General features: G+C 31.6%; 1 protein-coding gene across 2 annotated transcripts; it reads right to left on the bottom strand.

Moving 5' to 3' along the window:
* On the bottom strand, positions 1-27,789 carry LOC130898058 (uridine-cytidine kinase). Of its 2 annotated transcripts, none has more exons than XM_057807094.1 (6): positions 27,530-27,789; positions 27,216-27,472; positions 25,633-25,778; positions 24,812-24,909; positions 23,974-24,022; positions 1-3,269 (listed from the first exon to the last, which is right to left on the bottom strand). In XM_057807094.1, exons 1-6 carry the CDS (start codon positions 27,626-27,628, stop codon positions 3,109-3,111), a joined length of 810 nt encoding a protein of 269 aa, XP_057663077.1. In that variant the 5' UTR covers positions 27,629-27,789; the 3' UTR covers positions 1-3,108. The 2 variants fall into 2 exon arrangements, with proteins under 2 accessions (XP_057663077.1, XP_057663078.1); XM_057807095.1 differs by lacking the exon at positions 1-3,269 and adding an exon at positions 17,465-21,038.

The raw sequence follows: 27,789 nt of genomic DNA, 5'->3' as shown, positions 1-27,789 counted from the left end.
GAAGCGATGAAAAATGTTATCCCGAACATCTACTAGTGGATACGCATTAAAAGAAGAAGAATATTTGTCCAAAAAATAAGCAATTAAGTACTCAAATTGTTAATTTTTAGCTGTAGTTAAATAAGAAAAGCGTGCTGTGAACTCTTCTCGAACCTTCTCTATAACTTTCGCGGTTGTTCATGCAATCTCAATACGTATCCTTTCTAAGAGTTCAATGATCTATTTTGATCAAACTTATCAGTACTCAGCTACGATAATATGACCATACTTTTTTGAAGAAACCTTAACAGGTCCTCGATATTTAGAATTTCCTCAAAACTTCTTCTTGATACCCAAATTGAACCGGTTTTTTTTTTTCAAACAGAAATGACTTATAGCTGCAGTAAGATCGTGCGCATGCTGTCTTGGTGCGCGACTACTTGAGCAACGTCTTTCCAAATCAGTACATAAGTCGAAAATGAACAATAGAATGGTCGCCTGGTTTGACACCTCTTGATTTTTTTAAAGGGGATACGTGAAAAGTGAAGTGTACTAATATAGATTACAAAATATCATTGAGCTCAAAGAAAGAATATGTGTATTAAGGTTAGTTAGTAGTTAGTTAAGTAACTCTGGAAGTTATTCGAAAAGAGTTCGCGGCAGGTCTTTCTAAATCGGAGCACTTAGTACAAATTTCGTTGTATTTAATGGATAATACAATTCATTCTAATAATAAAAGTTTAATAATGTTTTAGACAAATATAAACATCAAGTACTCAGACATATTGATATAACTGAATATGGACGAAAATTGAAAATTTTGGCGGTAACGTCATCTTGCTCACACAGATGACGTTAAAAATAAAAACGCACCGTTACAAATAACCAGGATTTCCTTCAAAGTCGCCGGTTTACGAAATAACTAATTTATTTGCATTTGCACCATACTGTATATTTTCAATGAACATAAAAATTATAAAATTGATGTACACAAAAAATTCTATAAGTAAACGTCATGTTCAAAATAAAGTCTTTTTTCCTTAAGATAAAATAAAAATTGTCTTTTTAACGTCAACAATATTAGAAATAAAAAGCGATATTATAAATTCAATAGACCAGCATAGCAATAAGAAAATTCATGTTTTATAAATAGCAAAATATGAATTAAATTTCATTTATTTATTTAAAAAGTGTTTTAGGGTATGATTATTTAATATAAAGAAATCATTAACAGATCATTTGAGTGGTACAAAATTTTGAAAATACCAAAATTGTCTTCTAATTTAAAATTCGATTCTTTCCAGTTCAAAAGATTTGGATAACAGATATAACAATATTAAAAAAAAAACAATTATACACCTTGTAGCATAAATTAAAGACTTCCTAGACACATGTACGAGGATTGTCCATAAAATAACATTCCCAAGGAGCTACAGACGCTAGGAACGTTGTTAGGCGGGCTTTGGCAAAACTAGCACGTAACTTGGCTCCCTTTCACCCAATTCCCGCCACGGCGAGCTTTCTAGAACGTTAATTCTTGTCTTGATAGTCCTGAAAGATGGATCTTCTATTTGATTACTACGCTCTGCAATTCGTTATTTGTGTTCCTCCGGTTCCCAATTGTATAAGGTGTATGGGGAAAAGTGTGCAACATACGCGCAAAAGGAGCATGGAATTCAATGATGGACGTACAGACGGCAAAGACGAACTACGTTCTGGTCGATCATTGCTTCCAGAGCAAGTGATTGCAAAAAGAAATTCTGAAAGATCGAAAGGTGACGGTGACTGCATTCTCAACACTTTGAGATACCGTTTAGGATATACCAAGGTGCGTCTTATCAACAGATTTGGATTGATTACTTGTTCACCCCCCCTTATAGCCCATACTTGGCGCCAGTTATTTCTATTTCTTCCCTGAATTAAAGAAATACTTCGCATTTCACAACCGACGAAGAGTTGAAAGAAGAGGGGTCAAACTATTTTCGCAGATTTCTATTATTTATGCATAAAAAGATGGGACACCGCATGCCAAAATGCATTAATTATGTCGAAAATTAGAGGAAGATCTTAGCTTTCCAAAAATGTATTATTCAATGCCAATAAACGTGGTTTTCATTGAGAAAATTCGTTGAGAACCTTATTTTATGAACAAGCCTCGTATTTTTATGTAACGAAACGAATGCGATGTCTGTGAAAGATTTTATATAAACGACTGTGGTCATTATGGTTTCGGCTTATAGAAGGGAGGTTGTCATATGTTAATTTTGGCTAAGTTTTTAATATACTAGGTAATATTTTACTCAAAAGTAGAGTAGGAATTCTAGCTTTCAGAAAAAGTATGACCAACATATATCCATAATCGTTTAAAATTGTCGTTCAGGTTAAGAGACGGGAGTTGTCATGTGTTCTTGGTAATAATTTCAAATTACTCATTGCATCATTAGATTTTTTTGATAACCGAATAAGGCAAAGGTTATCTACATAAAAAATTAATAAACAAAAAATTAATAAACAAAAAATTGGTTTAAAGCTAAAGACAATTATTTTCATAGTGGGTACCAGAAATATTTTTTTCATTACATTTGTTGACAAAATCTACATTAACGTAGTCTTTAATCTATGCTTATAGTCCAAATTGATGAGAATTATTATTTATAAATACAAAAATAATATACAGTGTAATAATTACTTTCACTTTTCGAGATTTTCAAATTATGTGCGTGAAGGCAACAACAAAATATGTAGCAAAACATTATTTACAATGCCATCATTACCCAAAGAAGCTAAGAGTCAAGATTGAGTGTCTTTCTGATATGTTCCGAATATTCAGATAGAAAATCACTCATGAATCATATGCACCACATTTATTAGTTGATATAACACATATAATTGTTGTAAATATATTTATAGAGGAGTATTTTTGCATATCGTAAACTCTATTTGTTCAAATTAACAGTGAATTATATTTTTAATAACATGGCTGCAGAAAAAATGAATCATTTTATCTATTGAATTGATTGATAGAATATTTGAATTGAATCTAGAGATGTTAATTGATACTATCCACTAGTCTACTGAAATACAATATCTATTTAATCATTCAATTTCAGTTATAATTCAAATGAATACTCAGTGAGGTCTTTTGAACAATTGATCTCCTGGATTGCATTTTTTTGATGGAGAAGATTTTGAACTTTGAAATCCAGAAATATTCGCACCTCTTTCCTCAGAGGAACTTCTACCTTTATTAAGGATGTCACGTATATGCTGAACAATTAGATCAATTGCAACTGAAACAAAAAATTAAATGAGTTATTACGTTGATAGCACATTTTAATGTCGAAAACCAAAAAAATAGAGTAGGAATGGAAAAATAAAAAAATATATCGATATACTTTACACTAATAGTTTTACATCGATATTTTCACCCCAAAGCGCGATTACCTAAAGCATCATAAGAATATTGAAAATGAAAAAAAAAACAGCTAAGTGTAGTAGTTCCATTGATTCTATTATCAAATCAGTCACACTTTTCGTTAATGAAAAATTATAACGGAATGTTCAATGCACCATTCACCCATGATATTCAATACTTATGCAATTTATTTGCATATCTAAAAGCCGCAAGCAGCAAGTTGCATGCAAGTGTCTGTAAATATTTTGTTCCTAGTTTAACAATGAAAATAACAAAACTAAGTTTTACGAAAGTCAGCTGATCTGTTGGTTATATTAGGAAACAAACGTTGCAATAAGTTCTCATAATACTCGCCGTGGATAGTCTTCCCTTTTTCAAGATAGTGAATGAAAATTATCCCACGCGCATCCCAAAAAACACCTACAGATGGAACGGTCTTTGCCTTCTTTGGAACTGGTTCTTCCTTTCAAGTCCATTGGTCTGATTGTTCTTTTGTGACAGGTTTGAAGTGATGGATCCACGTTTCATCCATGGTTATGAAAAGGCGCAAAAATTCGGCTTTATTTCTGTGAAAAATTCCAAACATTCGGTGGAAAAATCTTCAAGACGCTGTTTTTGTTCCATTGTGAGCAAACACGACACCCATCTTGCACACAACTTTCGCTTGTCCAAATTTTCAGTTAATATGCGATGTACCGCACTTTTTGAAATGCCTACTATGACTATGACTACTAGCGCACTTATAGATTTCGACCACTGCGATGCTGGTCATGGCAGGTCGTGCGACCTCGTTTAAACACATAACGTTGACTAATTTTTTCGATGTTACATATATAGTGGTATTTTCCAAGCAATTACCGCTATTTCTAGGTCAGGCTAGGTACTTCTGGGACCATCCTCATAAGGCTGAGTTATGTACACTATATACTTTTAACCTAAAGTCCTTTTTTAAAGTCATTTCGGTAAATTACGTTACCTTATGGAAACAATATATGATTTTGAACAGTTGTTTCGATAATTATGTTAATTGTCTTCAAGGATTGAAGGTAAATTTCATATCCTAGTTGCTCTAGAGCAAAGCATCGTGTTTGCTAAATTTTTTTCAAGTAAAACCATATTTTTTTAATAAAACAAGATTTAATTTTGAAATATATTTAGTAATTACATGTATATCAACTATTAACTATTCAAATACCAAAAATGTTGACTATGTGGTACTATCTATTTCAATTTAACTGGCTTCATACCAATAGTTTTCAACAATCACTATTTATTTTTGGGAAATATTGTGTTCTTCCAAATCTATTCATTCATTCATGTTTTTCTAATTTTTAAAATATGTATATGTATATACAGTGCTTTTCAGATAAAAGTATCCACCTTTAATAACTTTTGTAATACTGGTATTTAGAAAAAATCCAAAAACACGTCAATTTATGTTGGAAGGGGCAAGCATTATGGCTTATTTAAACTTACTGGAAAAGCCACCCCCTCACCCCTAGCAGCATCCCCTTTATTTTTTTAAATTACTTTTCATATTTTTTATGTAAAATTTGGATACTCCTCTTTGAGCTGATTTCAAAAATGTATAATACTTGTAGGTTAAAGTGGTTAGTTTATGAGATAAACAATTTTTCTTTTAAGAGCACAAATTTTACTTATTATTTACTTTCACCTTATTTGCCTGTACTAAAATGGGTTGTACAACAGTTCAAACTCTTTAATCTTTTTAACTGTGCTATTTATTCTACTTAAAAAATCCAAACAACAAAAAACTCTACTTTTTATTAAAGTTTGACATTGTCAACTAGAATTTGTAGTCACTATTGATAGTGTAATTTGATACATTATTTATTTTGTTTCTCTGAAATGGTTTACTCTTTGCAAGAAAGAATTGAAATTGTAGGTTTATACTACCAAAATAATAATTGTGCAAGAGCTGCTGCTAGAATATTTAACGAATTACATGACGGAAGACATGCAACTCATAAGTATGTAATTCAACTGATGGAGAAATTTACCACAACAGGGTCTGTTTCCAATAAAGTGCATAAGCGAGAGGGACTCGTAAATAACGAAGCAATCCAAATGGCAATTTTAGGGCAAGTCAGCTTAGAGGCTCAACAACCCCAATCGTTGTCAACAATAAGTAGAGCGATCGGTGTTTCATCTTCTACAGTTTTCCGAGTTCTACATAAATTCAAGTACCACCCATACAAAGTTAAGTTGGTGCACGAGTTGAATGAAGATGATTTTGATCGTCGTCTAGAGTTTTGCGAATCAATGACGCAAATTATCAATAACAATCCACAATTGTTAAACAATATTTGCTTTTCTGATGAATGCTCATGGTCATTAAATGGCTTAGTAAGTAGGCATAATTGTAGATATTGGGCTGAAAGTGATCCACATATTATGCGTGAATTCCATACACAACATCCCCAAAAGTTAAACGTTTGGTGTGGTATCCTAGGTGACCACATTGTCGGACCTTTCTTCATCAACGGAAATTTAAATGGTGGTGAATCATATCTTGAGTTACTCAGGGAAGGGGTTGACCCACGTATTACAACAATAATAGAAAATGATGATAACCTTTCCGAAGATTTACTGGTATTTCAACAAGACGGAGCTCCCCCACACTATGCTATGCCTGTCCGACAATTTTTAAACGAAACATTCCCCGCTCGTTGGATAGGTAGAAGGGGGCAGATGATGGAGTGGCCACCTAGGTCACCGGATTTAACACCCCTAGACTTCTTTTTATGGGGGTATTTAAAAACAAAAGTTTATGCTACCCAACCAGAATCTCTGGATGATTTACGAGAGAGGATAGAAAATGAATGTCGACAATTAAATCCAGCCGTATTAAGCAATGTCAGAGAGGCATTTCAAAATAAATTATACCATTGTATGGAAGTGAATGGTACTCATTTTGAACACTTATTGTAACTTCATAATAAATAGCACAGTTAAAAAGATTAAAGAGTTTGAACTGTTGTACAACCCATTTTAGTACAGGCAAATAAGGTGAAAGTAAATAATAAGTAAAATTTGTGCTCTTAAAAGAAAAATTGTTTATCTCATAAACTAACCACTTTAACCTACAAGTATTATACATTTTTGAAATCAGCTCAAAGAGGAGTATCCAAATTTTATATAAAAAATATGAAAAGTAATTTAAAAAAATAAAGGGGATGCTGCTAGGGGTGAGGGGGTGGCTTTTCCAGTAAGTTTAAATAAGCCATAATGCTTGCCCCTTCCAACATAAATTGACGTGTTTTTGGATTTTTTCTAAATACCAGTATTACAAAAGTTATTAAAGGTGGATACTTTTATCTGAAAAGCACAGTATACATTAACACATTACAACTATTTTAATTGATTTTGACTATGATTACAACAAGAAATCATGGATGATTAGCGAAAATTTGAGAAGTGAATAAAGAAATTTGACAAGAAGATGATAAGACAGCATAGAAAAGTTATTCTCTTCGTTGACAATTGCCCTGTTCATCCTCACCACGTGAAACTAACAAATGTTAAATTTGAATGATTAACGCATTAGAAAATAAACAATCCGTTGATAAGGTTATTGACCTGCGTGTTTGCATAACAGATTTAGCCAAGATTTGGCATAATGATGTTACGGAAATTACGATAAAAAATTGTTTTATCAAAGCTGGGTTTGCCGAAAAAACGACAGAGGAACCAGTGGATGATTTACGAGACATCGATGTCTGCTGAAACGAGCTTCAATCAACTGGTGCAATAAATTAGCTTGACGGATTATTTAGCCGTAGACAAGGACTTGATTGTCACTTAATATCCTACTGATGATGATATAATAGACTCGATAAAAGATCTCGAACACCAAGAAGACGACGAAACGGATGATACTGAACTAGAAAGACCGAAACCCTCAAAGTCCGAAATGCTGTCTGCTTTTGAGACCATCAGACATAGTTTCCAGTGTATTGAAGAAGTGTCTGATAATGTTTTCCAAATAATAAACGATTGTGATGTACTGATTTTTGTTGTATTTAATTATGTACATATGTATATTTCATGCAGATAAATACATAAGTTTATTTTTTACTTTTATTGAGTTTTTTTATATAATATCCTGTGTTACATTTCATAAAAACACAAGTTAAATACTACTTTTATATGTTTTTTTAAACTTAAAAAAATATAATTTCTTTGTAACGAAGTTTCTATGTAACGAACTTTTACTTTGGAACCTTCAATTTCGTTATAGGGAGGTCCTACTGCACTTCTCTTTAATCTAGCAACTGCATGACTTTATCGCGACATGCCCCACCACAATTTTCAGTTTCTGGGTTTAAAGTAAGTGTTGGTTCCTGTCAGTTTGCTGTAATCAGACACCCTGTGTGTACATGTTAGTTCTCACCAATAATAAAAAAATATATTTCCTTCAAAAAGTGTTTATAGCTAACTATTATTATTGATTCGATTGTTTGTTGCCAGTAGTTGCGGCAAAATCAGAAAAAATGTGTATATTTTTTTTCTTCAACGCCCTTTATCTTGAATACGGATGGCGTTACGAAAGTTTTTACCGTGCATACCCCAAATAGTTTTCAGTTTCCTATCTATCCTAGAGACAGGATTATCTTTTTTTTAAAATACCCTGTATATTAGGAAATTATCGAAATAATGGCGATTTTATTGAAGCGCACTTCACTTACTTTTAACTTTTATACTATACAGTCGACTTTAAAAATAAGTTATCGGAACATTGTCGCATTCGACATATAGCTGATATTTCTAACCTAAAATTTTGTCTTTTTTTGGTGGTGATAGTTTATTTCTAATTTTTTCTTTTTGGAGTTTACTCCTTAAGAATTGATTTGCATATATAAGGGGCCCGGTATGAGAAAAATGTGAGGAGTAAAATCTATTGATGAATGACCTCGTTACGTTTTTGGTGCGCACCCTATGATGCGCAACTTTCTAATTTGTCAGTGTCGACATACTTATATTGCTGTTTTTATTATAAATATCAATAATTAATATTGTTATTGTGAAGTTTTAATTTTTATCGTTGTGTTCCGCTAAAGTGAACTGAAAGTATTTTCAAATAACTATGGCAGAAAGAGGTGTAGATGATATTGCCGGAACATCTAACAAACACGTGGTTGCAAGGTACGTTATAATTCATGTATTATATGTATGAGCATGTGCAATTTGTATTTATTAAATATTTTAATAATTATCGATGTAGTTCATATAAATATATATTTGAAAACAACACATAAAATTAGATAATCAACCCAATATGAATTATAGAGATTATTGACTATTGTAAAAAGTTTAATGTAAAATATTAAAATCGTCGATTAGTTATAATAAATGTATATGAAATGAATAAATATATATTTATGTATGTATATTATTTTCATTAATTAACAAATTTACCCTTTTATACAGTATCAATCTTTTTTAAGTTAAATAAACTCTTTTTGCGTCTGGTTAGACTATCGAACTTAAGGAGTAAACTCCAGTCGTGCGTCGGAGCTGACACACACAATTTTTTTTCGTATACATCACTAATTACTTATTTAATATGTGCCCTATAAATTATACCTATTTTAAAAATTTTTCAACAGATTACTTACCAAAAATGATCATTTTTCCTAATAGACTAGTTTAACGTAAAAAAATAGTTTTTGATAAAATGCAACAATTATTCATTAATTGAATAAAAGACGCGTAAAGCCGATTTTAATAAAATTATAATGTCTTCGTTTAAGATAAAAAATAGACTTGAAATGTGGGAGAGAAAAATAGCGATCAATTACCCAGGTATTAAAGACACAACATGTTAGATGACTGGGGCACGTCTCCCGAATAAATAAATTTAAAATACTGAAAAAATTATAAAGAACACGGGAATAGGGAAAGACAAAAGAAGGGACACGACTAAAGAATAAATAGGTAGAAAGGGCGAAGGCAGATATAAGAAAATTTGGTTTAAACTTTGACGGGTAAATCATGTCCAAATTTATACTTCATCATAACAAAGCTTGGAATAGTTATTTAATGTAAAGTTATCATTTCCAAATTGCTGCAAACCTCAATATCTCTTCTTATTCTTTCTATTATCTTAAGACTTAGTCTTGTTTCTTATACTATTCATCCCCTTGAGAAGTAGATGTTCTTGCTATCCCTTGAGAGGTCGGCCAAGAGCCCTCCTTAGAGTTGGTTTCTCATCCTTTGCCCATTTAGCCCATCGATATTTCATCATTCTATCGACGTTGTCTCTCCAATATCGTCGTCTTGATCTCGTGAATCGTACCATATCCTGAATATTCAGATCTTCACTCATAGTTTTGCTTCTTATTTGATCTCTCAAGCTCACTCCTTTAATGGTTCTCAACGTTTGCATCTCTGCTGCCCTCATCATGTTCTCTCTCATATCTCCCTAGTTCTAATTCTAGCTAGTTAACAACAACTATATACTTTATCCAAAAATTTTTGGTCATACTATCGACTCCAATAGTCAACTAGTGTGTGTAGCAGAATAAAAAATAGTGTGAATTACATCATTAATTTGAAATATATACTAAAATTTTTTCTATTAAACTATATACTCATTTATTTAAACATAAACCAGAAATATAGTTGATAATAGTTACTTTTAACAAAAAAAGAACTTGAAATTGTTCATTCCAAATTGCATCTAGTGATTAGTTAAAAATTAATGAAGCCACTCAAATTTCAATACACTATTTATAAAAGGTACAGAACTTATTTCATTTTGTATTGATACACATATCCCAGAATAAATGTGGGAACATAAAATACTTAATTCTTGTGCATTCGTTTACGCTATCAACTTTAAACAGGATATAAAATTGTAAAATAAACTGCTGGACAAAATTGACGAACCACTAATATTTTTCTCTATATTCTTTATTTATTCTTAAGTTACTGTTCGACAAGTAGGTCATAAAACTTGTTTGATAGTGACATTTGTTATGTAAGTTAACCATAGTTGATTGTAATTGTTTTCATTACATGCATGTTTGGAAGTTCATTTGGGAGTATATGAAGTAAAAAAATTAAAAGACATTTGTCAATAGAAGAGACAGTGCGATCATCGACTCTCCTGAATGAAGAATATTCAATGCGTTATGTTGCTGGTCTGTTAGGAAGACATCATTCCAGCATCAGTCGTGAGGCGACATAATGAAACATGATAAACAACATAATGAAGACCAGGACAAGGGCGAAACGTGGCACTAATCAAATTGATGATCGTTTCTTGAGACAATGTGCTCTCAAAAACAGGAGAGTCACCAGCAATCTGCTAAAAAATAAATTATGACATGTTCGAAATCGAAATTTATATAAAACAGGGTTAAGCAACAGAATACCAGTCAAAAACCCCTTGCTTACAATAGAACACAGAGTTCAGAGATTGAATTTTGCAAAACTCATTAGAATTGGACCATCAATGATTTTTTTCTTCGATAGAACTAGAGATGGCTTTAAAGGTCCAAATGGATGTGAGGGTGTTTGGCGAAGGCAAGCAGAAAGGTTTGCCAGCTGTAATATTTCTCCTAAAGTACCTTTCGGTGATGGCTCTAAAATGTTTTGGGGAGAAATTTGCTTGGATACTCGTACGGAATCAGCCCCTATACATAACGAAGTCTATGAATGCCCAATATTACTTAGACAACATTCTTGTCGAACATGTAATGCCTTTTGTTCTGTTTGTTGGGTCTATCCATGTTTCTATCCATGCAAGACAACGGACGTCCCAAGGTTATTGGCTACTTACATGATGTCAATATTATTAGAGTGGCTACCTAACAGTCCGGATATGAATCCTATAGAACATCTATGAGACTATCTTAAGAATAGGATTCGAAGTCATAGTCTACCTGTTTGTAATTACAACCAACTCATAGAGGCAAATTAAGGTTATGTTAAGGTCATTTTCGAGTAATTTATTGGTGTTCACTACTATTTCAATGTAACTTAGATCCATTTTGTGTTTATATTGTATATATTTAGATTAATTAAAGTGGTGCGTTAATGTTGTTCAGGAGTTTATATAAGTGTAAGTTCAGTCAGGAATTGTTTAATAAGTAAATGCATCTCAGTTATAAAAAATATCACAAAATATTTTTTGATGGACCTAAAATATCTCCTTATAATTAATTTAAACATATCACATGTTTAATTACAGATAAATCTTTGAATTCCCCGCTAAAATAAATTTACAGAAATTGTATCAATGAAAATCAGAATCAGTTAAGGACTTAATTGTTCAATATTTTTATTGTCATCAACTGAAGGGTCTCATTGTTGATAATAATTGTAAGTGAATTATTTATTAGTCCTTAGACCTTTATGCCAAAAAACGAGCTTTTCATACTCGTACACATCACCGTTTTTGGTTTGATTACACTCAAGTCGCTTTCCAATTTATCAAGCACTTTATACATGAAACCTATGGGATTGACGCTCCAAAGTTTGACACACAAAAATCAAACACATGAAGCCCAAACATTTATCTGGTATTTGAGGAGCAAGGGGTAAACGAATCTGTATTTGACGAAAGAATTTCAAAAACGAAAAAATGGAAAATGCGCCTGAAGCATTGCGCACGCATGTACTCGATTGGGTGATCAAATTGTGTAATTTTAAAGCAACAATTGTATAGAGGCTTCAATGATATGATAAGAAGATAAATCGATTTAATTTCCGCATTGTTCAAAAAACGCATTAGTGATATTACTAATGTCCATGGAAGTGGTTAACGGAATTTCATCTTAAAAGCACTGAATAAATTTGAAATGAATGCCTACATAACCTCAATCCTACAGTTTTTGTTTATAGCGCTATTTTGAAGCACATAAAGCCGAAACATTCATCGGGTATTTGAGGAGGAGGAGGAGGAAAACGAATTTGTATTTGACGCACAAATCTCAAAAACGACAAAATGGAAAATGCTCCTGAAGCATTGCGCACGCATGTCTGCTATTGGGTGCTGAAATTGTGCAATTGGAAAGCAACAATTGAATAGAGGTTTCAATGATATGATAAGAATACGTTAAAGCAATGTGTGAAGAAATATAAGACCTTTAATTATCAATTGAACCCATATGAAAAACTTTAAGGGATGGCACCATTGCTCAGTAAATATAGTTTACTTTTTGCGTCAAAAGTTGTGCCACTCATAAAAAAGTTGACGCGATTCAGATTTTTTTTCTGACAAAATTTTTCCTTCAGTATCTTCTAGTTGAGCCACCTTGTATATATATCAGAAAATGTCCTTGTTTCGCATTATTAAAAAATCAAGAAATAAAATACTTGAGATTACATATAAAATTTTCAGTCTCGAATAATTTATTCAGATAAAAAATAATTAAATAAATGCCAAAACTATCACACTTAAAAAATACAAGGAAGGTTTTCTACGAAAGAGACTGTGTTTCGGCTAAATTCAGACTTTTTTAAAAATAACTGCACTCATTGTTAACTGATAGATATTGAAAATCGCATTTACTTTTGCTCAAATAGTGAAATACACTCTCCAGCAAAATCAACGCATAATTAGTTATTTGGCAAAAAATTTTAATGGAACAACTTTCCTATTACTGGATAATTTTGTCGCCCTCCAATATTTCCAACTTATTTTCTTTAAGATTGATTAGTACTTATTTTACAGTTTACAAGAACGGTGCAAAAGGGAATGCACAAATTATAGTCATTGAAGAAACGTTAGTAGACACTCAATACAGCTTCAGACCAAATAAGAGGGATAATTGACGCGAACTTTATAATAAGACAAAAACTATAAGATAATCAGAAGAGACCCACCTTTGTTATGAAAACGTTTTCGATAAGATAGAAGAAACTACACGTGGAAGATCTTGAAAAAAGAGAAGTGGGCGGAATCAAGGTACTCTATAAGAACCTAACGAATACTGTAAGAACAAAAACCATTCACAGAGGACTGTCCAACACAACCACAAAGTACAAAAGAAACAAAGAAATGGTAACTCATTACAAGATGGGCAATGTAATATGAAAGAAATATCAGAAATAATCTATGCAGATTATTTAGTACTGATCGCTGAAAACTAATGAACGATAAAAAAATCAAATCCATCTACAAGAACGACATCGAGAAGTTAGAGAAGCGTTGAAATAATTCTATTGATCTTGAAGGAGATTATATTGATGAATAAAATCGATTTTTGGTACAAATATGTTTTTCTTAGTCACACGACTTATTGAGTGGTGTGTTAAGTAACGACAAAAAAGTATGTGAAATAGACGTATCCGAAGCAATAGAACAAGTGAATAGCTCGAAATGTCAAAGGTTCCAAAATATTGGAAGATGGAAGAATCGAAGATAAAATGAAAGAGAGAACAAGGCAACAGAAAAATATTAAAAATACCTTCCAGGAAAAGAGAAACCGACAAATTTTTCAATGAGTAGTCCTATACTCTCCTATACTTATCTTCGGAACAGAAATATGGACCGCAAGAAAAAGGCAGAAAAATAAGATACGGACCATGGAGATGAGATATCTGAGAACACAGTTAGAAATAATGAATACAGAAAAAATCGAAAAACAAATGGATATGAGGGACAAGACAGAAAAGAATGAAGAATACTTTGAAGAAATGTTATTATATTTTAGCTCGACTCCACATATTACTTAAACATGCAAGGGCAAAAAGACTTTGAAAAGAAGAAATATTGATCAATGCTATTCAACTAAACATACAGTGAAACCTCTCAAGTTGTACACCTCCCTATGTTGTACGCATTTTGATAGAACCAAACATTGACTCTTATGGGAGAATTTTTCTCTAAGTTATACACTTCTCTATCTTGTATGTTGTACAATTTCTTCGACATAAAAATGATTCGTTTGACTTCTCAAGTTGTACAAATTACCATAAAAAATGCTAAAATCCGTAATTGCGCTGAGTTTACTCACTTGGTTTCTAAAGGTATCTATGAAAATGTCGAGTAATAGTTTCTGGTGAGGGGACATTCCTATCTCACTTGCGATAGTGATTTTGCCCAAATAGAAAAAAGAAAACGCGTCGTAAAAAATTACATCCCCGAAATCACAGACCTTTTAATGCAAAGTAACGATTTCAAGGATTTTCAGAGCAAGGCAGATAAATATCTGAATGCAACATAACTACAAATTTCACAAGTAGACTGGATAAAAATTCAACAAGGACAAGAAACCTCAGTAAAAACCATGAAGACATTTTCTGATTTGGAGGCATGGACAACTTGTAATGTGCTTAAAAAAGAAAAAAAGGTTAATTGACATTTCACAAGCAGTGGTTCCGACCCTCAGCTGCACAAACCGTATATTATCAGAGAAGTTTAAGAATCCAAAAGACATGATGGAATATCATTGAAATATATTTCGTTTTATGAAAATCTCATAGAAAGAGAATCAAAAGGTTTCTTTGGACATATACCCTTTTTAAATTTTCTTGGTCTTGGCACTTTGAACCTTGTAGCAGTTGTTATGTTTAAGTTAGTGTTTTTTTATCTGAGTTTTTGTTTTTAATCTGTAACTATGTATGTAGTTCATATGATCATGTTTTCTTTACTCAATAAAAGTATTTCAAGAAAGTGTTTATATTTATTTTACACGCACGTGTTATGTAAAATATCAAATTAATCTTTTTGGAACTTAGACCCTTTTCAATTTCCACTCTCCAATTAGAACAATATAAGGTAGATAGTAGATATGGTGTATGGCAAATATGATCCTTTAGAAAATCTAAATCAGATACTCAGGAAGACTATAAAAGCTGAAAATACTAGAAACAACAAAATACATAATATTTATTCAAAATACTGATTAAATTTTCAGAAATGCAGAAATTAATGAAGAATAAAAATTTGAATAGTTTCCCGGATAAGTAGGTTGCTATATCATATCAATATAGTTTATAAAACTAGTGATATCACTAATTAGCGATTATATATAATATTTTCCTTCTTAAATCTCACACATAAAAATGCACAACCGTTAATACGGAACATTAGATATCGATTGAAGTAAGTGCTCCTCACAAGATTTAATAAACGATCAGTTAACTATAAGTATTCCTTTTTATAAAATATTGTTACATAATAAGATTGATTGATTGATAATGAAAGAATACCCTGTAGATGTCGTGGGAACCCAAGTAATATATAATTTATTAAAACCAAAAACTACTGCTCCATCTTATCTAAAATATTGTTTAAGGTATTTTTTTCTCAAACGTCTTAATAAGTCGGAGAATTTAGGAAAATTAAAAATTAACCGGTGAACTCGGTGTTCATGTGCCACGTCTGTCTGTCGAGTAGGTCTTGCAAAAAGTGCTCTAGGCGGGATTATGTTATCGGTAGTATCGGTAAAACAAAGTGTTGAAGAATCCCGACTCAACAGTAATTTTTATAGCGGCTGTCTGAGGTAACTGCTGTTTTTCATTATTAATGGTTGGCGGTCCTGCTAATGACATTTTAAGTCCAATCATTTTGACTTTTATTTTACATCATGTATTCGTGTTCGAATGTAATTTGATTTTTTTATGTCAAGTAATTAAAACCCTACAAAAAACATGAAAATCATGTCAGGTTATGGATGCCAGTTCGACTAACTGCGATGTATTGAGTTCGGAAATCTAAACAACCTAGACGTGATCCTTGAAGTTCCGGTTTTCGCCAACGTGAGTTTTGTGATTGCCTCAAAGGCTAAGTTCAAGTTCGTACGTTAAAAGGTGCTGAAGATTGGCCGACGTGGAAGGATCGTGTTAAGGACGTATTGGTAATTGTGATAAAAAACTAGTCCGGCCTCTTAAAGAAAATGAAGCTTATGAAAGTGACGAAGATGTTGACTAGCTTGACTCTTTTGTCCCAAAATCAGACGAATCTAGTGACGACTCAGACGCATTTACTGACGCCAAAAGTCCGCTCAAGTTACCGAGATCGTCGCTTCGGAAAATGAAAGTCCCTGAAAGTAAGACTACATGACTCCCCAATTTGCTGAAGTTCTTCTCACAGAAGGTGGGCGGAAGACTTTCAATGAAGCTATCCAGTCAGAAGGTAGTATCGAGTGGGAAAATGAATAACTATCAAATCCAACAAAAATATCTCAATAACAACTCGTAGAACTAAATTTGAGTCTCACATTACTAGGTAGATAGTTTTGACAATATTGTAGATTAGATTCTGAAGCAGTTGAGATTAAAGATAAGTTTTTCAATTAATTTGAAACTAAAGTTAATTTCTTACAGTTCGAAAATGTATTTATGCTAACTTTTGGATGCACGCCACGATTTAAATATAAGTGTAATAAATTTGTATTGCAAAGGACACTAACAATAGTGAAATAGAACTTTTTTGTGTTTTTGTGTACAATATGTTGAAGATTACCTATAAATAAGAACAGCAACAATAGAAAATATACTACAAAGCAAACGTTTTAACCTAATGTCAATAAATAAAAAATATACATTACAATACATTAATATTGACAAAATGGTAAGTTGATATAGTAGGTAAAAACGGAATTTAGGATTCATGTGGTAAGTATGGTTTGTATTTTGGTAGTGCCAATTTCGCGCGTTCTGTAAGATAAACTGGTCAAAAACGAATATTTATGATCTATTATTGCAAATGCAGGCATTATTAAGTCACTTTACTAAAAGCACAAAACTGTACCGAGAATTTTCCTATTTGTGCAATAGGGAATATGCGTGTAGTTTTTTTATATTTTTAATGAGCTCTTTAGATAGCCATTAGATAATATTTAACCCGTCAACGGCTAGCGTTACTTATATGTAACGCTGAGGAATAAGTGTAAAACGCGGCAGTAGCGCGATATTACTACGAGGAATGTGATCAGCGGCGATCATTCTATAGTTTAATGTCGAAAGAAGAAAGAAGAAAGAGCACAGAGACGCGTATTTACAAATTAATGGATTGTAGTTTTAGAAATCAGCTATTAAGCCTAACCTTTAAATTTAAAGTACCGAAAAATGGACTTTCGATTACGGTTTTAATTTTATTTTGTTTTTGTGTTTAAATTGTAATATATTGTAAAATTGCACCAATCAAATAGTCAGCCTTGCATTTTGTACTATGATTTTTTGAAAATTATACATTATTTTATATGTATAATGTTCTATAGTCATATTTTGGAACGCTAGCCGTTTACGGTACATAGAAGAGTTTCGGTGATCCGACCTTCGCTTATCCATCCTTTCGAGTTATCCGACCCACTGGGGCAATGTCATGTATAGTACAATAACATGATTTTCCATAGTAGGATGTTCACGAAGCAGCCCCTTCCATCATACCTGACTGTACGGGCGCAGCAGTGCCCCGCGCTTCGCAACCCCTTTCCTTTTTCTAACTGTAAGCTTTGTAGTCGCTTGCCAGACGACAGGTCGATGACCGGACTTTCTCTTTGTTCCTGAACGCTGCTTTCCAGTGCACAGAAAATTTCACATAGCGAAGAACACAAAGCTCTAGAAATAGCTTTAAAATATGCAGAGCAGCTGGAGGAAACATATTCTAAGGAGCTTTTACTTTTGAGGAGACTGCGAGATTTGTGCGGGCAGAAAACGACAAACAGCGAGAAAACAAAAGATATAGCAAACTTTTTTACCAAAGCTTTTGGTTTCATGGTTCACGGCATTGTACAGTATGTGAGTATGCACAGTATCTACATATTGCAAAATATATTACTTTTCTGTTAGACGTTTGAGTTTGGTTAATTCAGTTATGTTTTAATTCAGCTATGTATTTGAAAAGTTTTCGATGTTCGATAAAATTAACTAATATTTAACGTCGTTATTACCATTTTCCGTGTTATCCGACCTTTTCACTTATCCAACCTTGGTGCAGCCGGTTTAGGTCGGATAATTGAGACTCTACTGTAGAAAATATTGAAAATCTTATATTTCTTTTCTTTTAGACTTGGATTGACTTTGGAAGAGGCAATTCAGTTAGCCTATGATGATATTAATATTCACGAAATTTATATTGAACCTCCCGATTCAAATATTTTGACAGACGAAGATTCGGGCGAAGAGGATGATAGTGGATTACTGGATAACCTTAGCGGACGAAAATGATTGCCAAATGTTGAGTTAGTGCTTGCATCTACTGTAACTGATGAAAATGAAGTTTTTCCTCGTTCGGGACTAGAAAATATAACATGGATAAACGGTGACTTTGAAATTTTTCCTGTAGCTGATTGTAACAAATTTAAGAACAAAAATTATGTGGGAGTATTTGAAAACTTATTAAATGAAGAAGTTATCGGACTGCTTGTTCAAGAATCCAACAAATATGCCTTGTTCTGTAGCCAACCTAACATAAACATTTCCAAAGAGGAAATGATTTCTATTGGGATTCCATTGGAGATATGAAAACCTCCATGGTCAGTCATTCCACGAGAAGGGACAGATTTCGTCAGAATATTAAATACATGCACTGTGCTGATAATTTGAAGCCTAATCCTGAAAATAAATTGTGGAAGCTACGACCCCTTATGAATTTCCTAAGATCTAAGTTTATCGATAATGAAATTTCCGAACAAGAACTGGATTATGATGAGACTATGATTAGATATTATAGAAAACATTCATGTAAACAGTTCATAAGACGCTTACCTATAAGATTTGGGTACAAGATATGATGCTGGAATTCAGGGAAAGAATCCAAAAGCAAACACGATCTATGAAAATAATTTTGGAAAGTGTGTTGCTCCATTCATGTGCATGATAGATGAGCTTCCGCATCACTTGAAGAAGTTTCTCTTTCAAACTCCACAATCTTACAAAAAAAAATGAACGATGCGAGAAAACAGAATTCCTAAAAGCTGTACACTGCCACAAATGAGTCAGATTGCTAAAACCAATAAACGGGTGATATATTTTACAATATCAATAAGGAGGATGGAATTATTTTAGTAAACTAGATGGACAATAACGTGGCTAGCGTGGCGTCCATATATCATGGGAACCAACTGTTCTGGTGAAACGTTATTCTGAGGCTGAGAAAAAAAATTCGTTCAAGTACCACAGCTTAGACTGATTTCTGAATACAATCTATACATGGGTGGAACTGATCTGATTGATCAGCATATATCCAGGTACAACGATACCACAAAAGAAGTGGTGGTGGACAATTTTCTCCTGGCTCCTTGATGTTGCGCTAGTAAACGCTTGGTGCTTTTCAAAACAGTGCAAACATTTAACACCGCTGATTCAATTGGCGTTTCGACAAGAAGTTTTACAAAATTATCTAGCTGCATTTGATGTTGCACCCAAAGGAATCGGAAGACAGGAAGCTGCGAAATCCAGTTCAACACTTAATAGAGTTTCGAATAATCTGAGATACGATTGACTTGACCATTTGCTAACCAATATCCCCAATAATAAAAGACGCCATTGTGCTGGAGATGGATGCTGTACATTATAACTCAAACGTTGATGTTTATCTTCATTAACGTTTGAGTTATGTACCGTATATTTAAAGCCTTGATAAAGATCAAATAAAAAAATAAATGTAGCGGCGTATTGTGGAAGTAATTAAGCATAAACGCTTGACTGTAATTTGCATCATGCTTTATTTACACAGTTAATAGATTGAATCTTTCAATCCTTACATTTTTATTGACATAATTCAGTCTGAACTCACGATTTGGAACTGCATAAGTTACTACACATATATTTGATACGTTATTTTGTCATCGTAAAAATGAACACTCATTATGGAAAAACTCATTATGGTAACTGCGCAGTTTATGTCCAAACATTAAATGGTCATGGACAACAAATATACCCAAAATGTATGAGGTTTTCTTATTTAGGTCTATAAAACTAACGCTGCTACTGTTGTCAAGATAAATAAAAAAGACACTTAGTCGAACCACAGCTAACAGTGGAAGGTAGCGACCTTCAATCACAAACACTTGCCTTTTTCTACCCTTTGGAATGTGGCTTTATATTAATGCAGACATATCCAACAAATACTGGAAAATTCAGCTACGGGAGCAAATAAAAAGAAAAATGAGCTTATATCTAAAATATCAACAAAATATTGTCCTATTCGCGAAATATTCTTTTTTCTATATTTCGATTCTGATGTAGAGTATTTTATTAATAATACCATTATTTCATTCAATATGTTACATTTTCATGTTATTTAAATTTCTTTAACTCGTTGCACTATTAGAAATGCACAGACTTATTTTGATCAACGAATTTGGTATTATTTCCATAATATGTTTTAATCGCAGTAATTTTGTTTTTAAATACCTGTTAAGTTGTTTTTTGTTTTACAAATATATTCGAGAGTTTTCTTAATAAATAGAACTAACCTTATCGACATATCGACAATTATATAATGTCCAAAAGTTAGCATAAATGGAAGTTTTGTATATAATTATGTTAATTAAAAAATGTCACTGATAGAGAACGTATAAAATGAGCAATAGGGAAATTAATATAAAATGCTTCTATAGGCAGTCAGGAGAGACGGTCCCTGGGCGAAAACCGTTTGTATTTGGTCGATGGTTTCCTTGCAAAATGTCTCTGATGTGGTGAACTATCAGGTCAATAGCCACTGCAACAAAATTTGATGTCAATTCGAGAAAAAATCTCATATACAGTATGCCTCGAGTTTCAAAACACCTATAATACATTTCGTGAATTGATATTTTTAATAAAAATACAAATAACAACAGTTTACAGATTTCACCAATAAAACAATTTAAAAATTTCATAGTTTATAAAATGGATATAATATTGAAGGGACTTGATGAATTAGTTGGTTTTTCAATATGTTCTGAAGAGCTTAGGGGAATATTGTAGGGCCTCGGATCGGTCATAATAGCAGCGCGCGACAGGGAAAACAAAATTGACGGAAGTAAACAAATAGTTTACGAAAACTTGAAAATTTCAATTAATATTTTGTATTGGTTTCTGTATAAATCTTTAGTTTAGTAAACCCTCGGTGTGTTATAACTTGACACATAAGTCCAATTTGTAACACATTGATGTTTTAATTTAGTTATAAACTCAAATAAAAAAATTACAGTAATCTTTCTGATTACACTGTTGATGTTTTTCTAAATTGTTATCTATCACCTTCTGTTCTTCATCAAACAATGCTTTCATAGGCAATCCAGAGGACTAGAATATTATTTCCAAATTAAAAAGAAAAGTAGCAGGAAAATATATAATATTAATATATCCATGGTGAAGTAATTATAACCTAAATAATGTCCAAGTGGAAAATTATATGAAATAAACATAGAACTAGTCCAAAAAAAAACGAATCAAGAAAATAAATGACTAATGATTAAATCTACCAACCTAATCGGAACAATGTACTAGTCAAAGGGTTGAAATCGATTAACAAATAAGATAAGTACAACTAGAGGGGGTTTATTGATGTTTTGAACAAAGCAAAAACCAAACAATTACATTCGTCATCATCAATTTTGCTCTAACTCTCATTATCAATCAAATATTAAAAGATTACATTATTATATAGAGTATATCAATTATTTTTTCATTCAAAAGCTATCTTAAAATACCAAAAAAAAACTTCTCCCATATTATCCGATACTAAATTCTTAGAAAATTTGCTTCTTCTGGCAAACTGCATTTTTATAAAGCCATTTTTTAAGTTGCTTTATCATTTATCACTTTGACAATAAATTTGAATTAACTTATTTCAAAAGCCACCGAAATAGTTAAACTTGTCTCTAGAAGGTGAAATATGTAAACATTTAACAAAAATTTGAAATGTAATGAAACTAAACTATTACAAATTAATTTGAAAAATTGTGAAAGCACATGGTGAAATAGTACATTAAGATATACCAAGTGCAAACATAAAGTAAGGAATTTCTTAACAAATTATTTGAAAATATTCCTGTTTCCATTTTAAAACCAGACAGTTGAGATAAATTGAATCTATTGTGGATGATATTCACCAAAATATACTACAGTACTAGAGAGTTTGAAACTGTGATAAATTAGCAGGAGATCGAAACAATAGTGTATCATAATGAAAAACTAATAACGAAGTTAAAATATACACTGATCACAAATATGAAATGGATAATGGGAGAAGAGAAATACTAACAAGAATACTTCACAAAATTCCCTATAAAAACTAACAACGATATGAAAACAGAAATAAAATAAAAAGAAAACAAAAATGGATGCATCCTACAAGTGATGACAATAAATTACAACATACATAGGAGTTTGAAGTAAATAAAAGACAGAACGATGAAAAAATAGGAAACATACAATCAGAGCAAGTAGAAAAAAATAATAGGCAACAAATAATGAAGAAAATATAGAATAGGATAGAATAATGTGAAATATATCAGAGAAGGAAATCTAAAACAGATAGCTACTGCTGCCAATTCAAATCTGCTCAATACCATACAGGTGTAATACAGATTAATAAAGTTTATTAGTTCAAGTTAATATTCAGAAGAATTGTTTGGTATTAAAATGTTTTAATATTCACTGCTGAAATATTATGTTTGTATACTAAATACATTATTTACTATCATGGAAATTCATAATTACAATGTCCTTTTAATTTTTAACAGGTTGTTAATTCATTCCCTACTTAAAGGAATAGACAGTGTAATTGCGAGTTTGGGTGTACTGGTACTAAACAGTGCCTTCAGTATGAATATCACCAACAGTTACAAAAATTCCAAATTAACTGTGATTATTTTTCAACATCTTATTTAATTTAAGCCGATACAAATAATAGCACTTATCATCTGTAACTTTCTACCCAATGTAGAAAATTAAATATAATGAGTTTGAACACAGATGCAATTGCAGTGACTATCACCTTCCACCATAAAGCACATCACCACAAAAATAATAAAAAAGTTGAGGATAAGATGTACAGTTTTAGTTACCAGTAATTTCAATACGACCGGTTCCAAAAGATTTTTATTCCGACCCAATTTTCCGTTCATATTTATACTTTGATTGTTTAAGTAAAATACCATAAATTTTTTTTACATTTGTAGATGATGTGATAAAATTTGGCGTGAAATTGGTCTTGTCAATCTTCAACTTATAAAGTCTTATATTTGTTAATAATAACTATTAATCACTGCCCTACTTAATTTTGGCCTAAGTTGAAATGAAACAAAAAAATTCAGAACATTTAATGAAGAGAAAATATATAGAGATTTGTTTAGTATTTCATTATATCAATTATATTTTTTTCAATTTCCAAGAATGGAGCGCTCTCAATTATAGTAAATATAATAAGATACTCTACTTTAATCAATTTCTCAATGGTACACTTCTAAGTTTGGAAGAAATGAAAATTGGTTTTATTCAATTCAAATAAGACAAATTGAAAATTATGACATACATACTTCAACTATGTTCATTAATATAATCATCACACAACAAGGTATCATATATTGAGTATGCAGTAAGACTACCTTCATTTCTATTTCGAAAACTAAATTAACAATTTTCCCCAATTTTAAATCAGTACTCACCACTATTATCTGCTCCTCTAGGTATAATAACATCTGCAAATTTTTTGGTCTGGAAAATTGAAAAAGTTTATAATAGCAACAATTATATTTATAAATTCAAGATTTTTGTTAAAAAATTTATTAATTCAATTAATAAAGAGAAATCCTGTTGATTGTAGCAACCTATTTGCTTATTGTAACTACTTTACAGATTGAAATAAAGTGATATATTAAAAAAAAGTAGTAAAAAATGTACAGGGACGATCCCGTAATCATAAGTTGTAGTGTCTACAACTGAACGATTACAGATGAAACTGCAGAACTTCGTTTATTTCATTTCAAAAATGAATCTGATAACTTTGAAAATTTTACAAATGTTAGATAGTACAAAATATTGTACTGAGAGCAATAATATATTCAAAACAAATAAGAACAACAAATCGAAAGTTGACTTATTTTGAATTCTATCAAGTATCTATATATTTTGGGTTAGAATTAGGGGATATGATCCATTTGTTTTATTCGTCTTGAAGCAACTTATGTAGTAGTGCCGTTATATGTTTTTTAGATGTTTGTAGAATATGTTGGCTGTTTTAAATCAATAAGTTTTTCGTCAACAAACTTTGAAATAATTTAAAATAAATTTTTAATGTACAGTTCATGATTGTAAGGAAGAAATAAATCAATTGGAATTGAGTTTATAAAATGATATAACTGGAAGTTTATGTTTCCAAATTAATATTAGTTACATTAATATTTAAATAAATTAATAATTTATCCATCTGCCATTAGTACATATTCTAATGTTTAATTAGGATATTGTAAACAATGTATAGAATGAAATATGATATATACTTACTGGTGAGCAAAATTCCTCAAATGCTGGCTTGACAAAATTCATGTATTGATTTAAAACCTGATCCAAATCACGTCCTCTTTCATTAATATCTCGAGGAACTATAAAAAGGAAATTAGTTATAGTTGTAGACATTGTTGTAATTCTGTTGTAGATTTTAATGTATTTTACAGACAAACTTGGAAACAAACACACATTTTTTGAATACAGATACTTGAAAAGAAAGAAATCAGCCACATGTTCTGAGCTAGTGAAACAGAAAAAATTGATTAAAAAGAAACAAAATAAGGCAATACAGTACAAATAAGACAAGTGAAGACACTTTTAACAGAGGTTCTAACAGAATATTGATGTCTAAATGGGCACGTCAATAAAATTAAACTAATGGAAGGAGGCAAATACAAATTCTAGGAGTTAGAAGAGGTATCATCTATCCACATAATTCTTAATGCAATTTCACAGCTTTACGCCTGGAGCGTACTGGATGAAACAGAAAAATGAAGCCCGCAGATGTCTTAAGATTTATTAAATGATCAGGATTAGAAGAATTACGTTTTCCAGAGAAAGTCTCCTAAAACTGAGTGTAAGAGGAGGTATAATACATGTACTAGTTCTCAGTGAAGTCTCAACCATAAATACTATGTATTTAGGTATGCTTAATAGCAGTCTCTTGTGCATTTCACTTTTAGTCTCTGAAGTGCCCCATTCCAATCCTTAGATAACATTTGAGCTATTTCCAGAGATTCTATTATCCAAGAGCTATTTAAAATTTTAAATTTCAAATAATGCTTACAAAAATGAATACTACCAAATAAAAAACTCACCTCTTCTAGCTAGTCGAGTATCTGAATCTGTATCAACAAAAAGCTTCATATGGAACAACTTCCTAACTTCTGGGAAATAAAATACTAATATTCCTTCAAATAAAACTACATCTGCAGGATATATTGTCAGAATCTCATCTTTGCTCCTAAAAAGAATAAATTAAATATACAAAGTGGTCCAGAATTATATACAATAATTTCTAAAGCTGGAGGATAAGTGATAGTGTGTTATTATGTTTTTAAACTTAATAATTAAGAGAACTTAGAAACAGGCGCTTCTACCAGTGATAAAAAATAGGGACAAAATGGCAATCACACTGTCATTTAAATAGAATATATCTACCGGATTTACCACTAGAATTTTTATTTTTTAAAATTAATAATTACTACAACTGTAAATTGTAAATTGAATACATTACTTTTGTATATAAACAATACAATGTAATTAAAATAATAAATGTACATAACAAAAATAAATATTAATGCTCATCATGTAATGTAGTAAAGTGACCCTCACTGACTTAATGCACGGGCCCTAGTGTGAGGAATTACTTCCTTTCCCATCAATGCACTGGGATAACAGATCCGTCAATGTTTTCCAATTGGTGTTTTGGTATTTATCTTTTAAATATTCTTTGAACTTCTTTGAACGTGAGATTGAAATAAGGTACAATTCAATTTTCCACCTAAGAGGAGGCCTGAACGGGAACTACTCAGGTTAATTTGGCCTATGGCTGCAAGTACACTAAATCCAGAATTACCTGTATTATTGTTATTACCCACTCATTACAATTTTTAGCAATCTTTATATCTTCTGCTACTTATTTTCTTCTAAATACTTCATCATTCACCATTTGCCATATAAGCAACAAAAGAATGAAAAACTTGGAAATAAATGCCATTAAAAAAACAAGATTAGATTTACCACAAGAGATGAGAAACTTAATTTCAAAAAAGTGTCCCAATATATTAGCTAATTTGACTTATCTTTGGTGGGTTTTGAAACCAACTATATACTTTCCTAGGAGTGGAGTCTGTTGCAATTAGAATGATACCAAACTGATATAGCTGTAATTGCATTTGCACATGATTTTGCTCCATGTCTAGCAAGCTTAAGGAACACTGCTTCACTTGATAAAATATGTTCGACTGAATAAAACATCAAATTGTAACAAACCTTATGTAAGGAATGCTTGAAGAGAAGTAAATGTATTGAATCAAAAGAGATATTATGAGAAAGGGTTATCATCAATGACAAGGATAAATGACATAGAAAATTAACAAAAAGAGCTAATCAATTGGATGATATCTTAGGTATAGACATTAGATTGAAGCAAATATTAGATGAATATCATAAAAAAAAATTATTTGTGCCTAGTAACTTAAAAATCTAAATCTAAAAAACTTAAAACTGATAGTCTAACACCTTTATGGAGGTAACAGGCAAATAGTTGAAGGACTTCCATACAGAATAAGCAACCAAGTTTCAAAATGTCATATAAAATATATAAGCAGGCAGCTCCAATTTCTATTCATAAATTGATGCAGCAAGAAAACAATTGCTAATTTTCAGATATACTTACAGCGAGTGATTCCTATAATCATATGTGGGTATCTGAATCATCTTACCAGCCAATATATCAACCAAAGTATCATAAATAAGAGATTCGTTAAAGGCGTCAGGATGGTCAAAATTGAACTGGCCTTTTTCAGCTTTAATGATTTCCGAAGGACTTAATTCTCTATAAAAACTATCTTGGGATATACAAACTACTTGTCTCTGTTTTTGATCCATTTCTACTTGACCAAGTTTTTCCATTATTCTCTTGCATACTGTACTCTGTGATCAAATGCAATTTGGAAATTATGATATGAGAAGAGATTGACATATATTTACCTTTCCACTAGCTGTTCCTCCTGCAACACCGATTAAAAATGGGGTCTTACTTTCGGGACCATTAGACTTGTGGTCACCATTTAGCTTTACCGCACTCATATTTTAAAAGAACTTATAAATATAAATGAAACTAATATAATGTGCAAATTTAAAAACACTTATACGCATGATTTTGAGGTTCACTTTCAAAGTTGGTTATCTAAGGAAAACTGTTTTGTATAAACATAACTTTACCAACCATGTATTGATTCTATAACAAC

This window comes from Diorhabda carinulata, chromosome 9 (assembly GCF_026250575.1).
Source record: "Diorhabda carinulata isolate Delta chromosome 9, icDioCari1.1, whole genome shotgun sequence".
Taxonomy (NCBI): domain Eukaryota; kingdom Metazoa; phylum Arthropoda; class Insecta; order Coleoptera; family Chrysomelidae; genus Diorhabda; species Diorhabda carinulata.
This window is presented reverse-complemented; position numbering and strand designations above follow the sequence as displayed.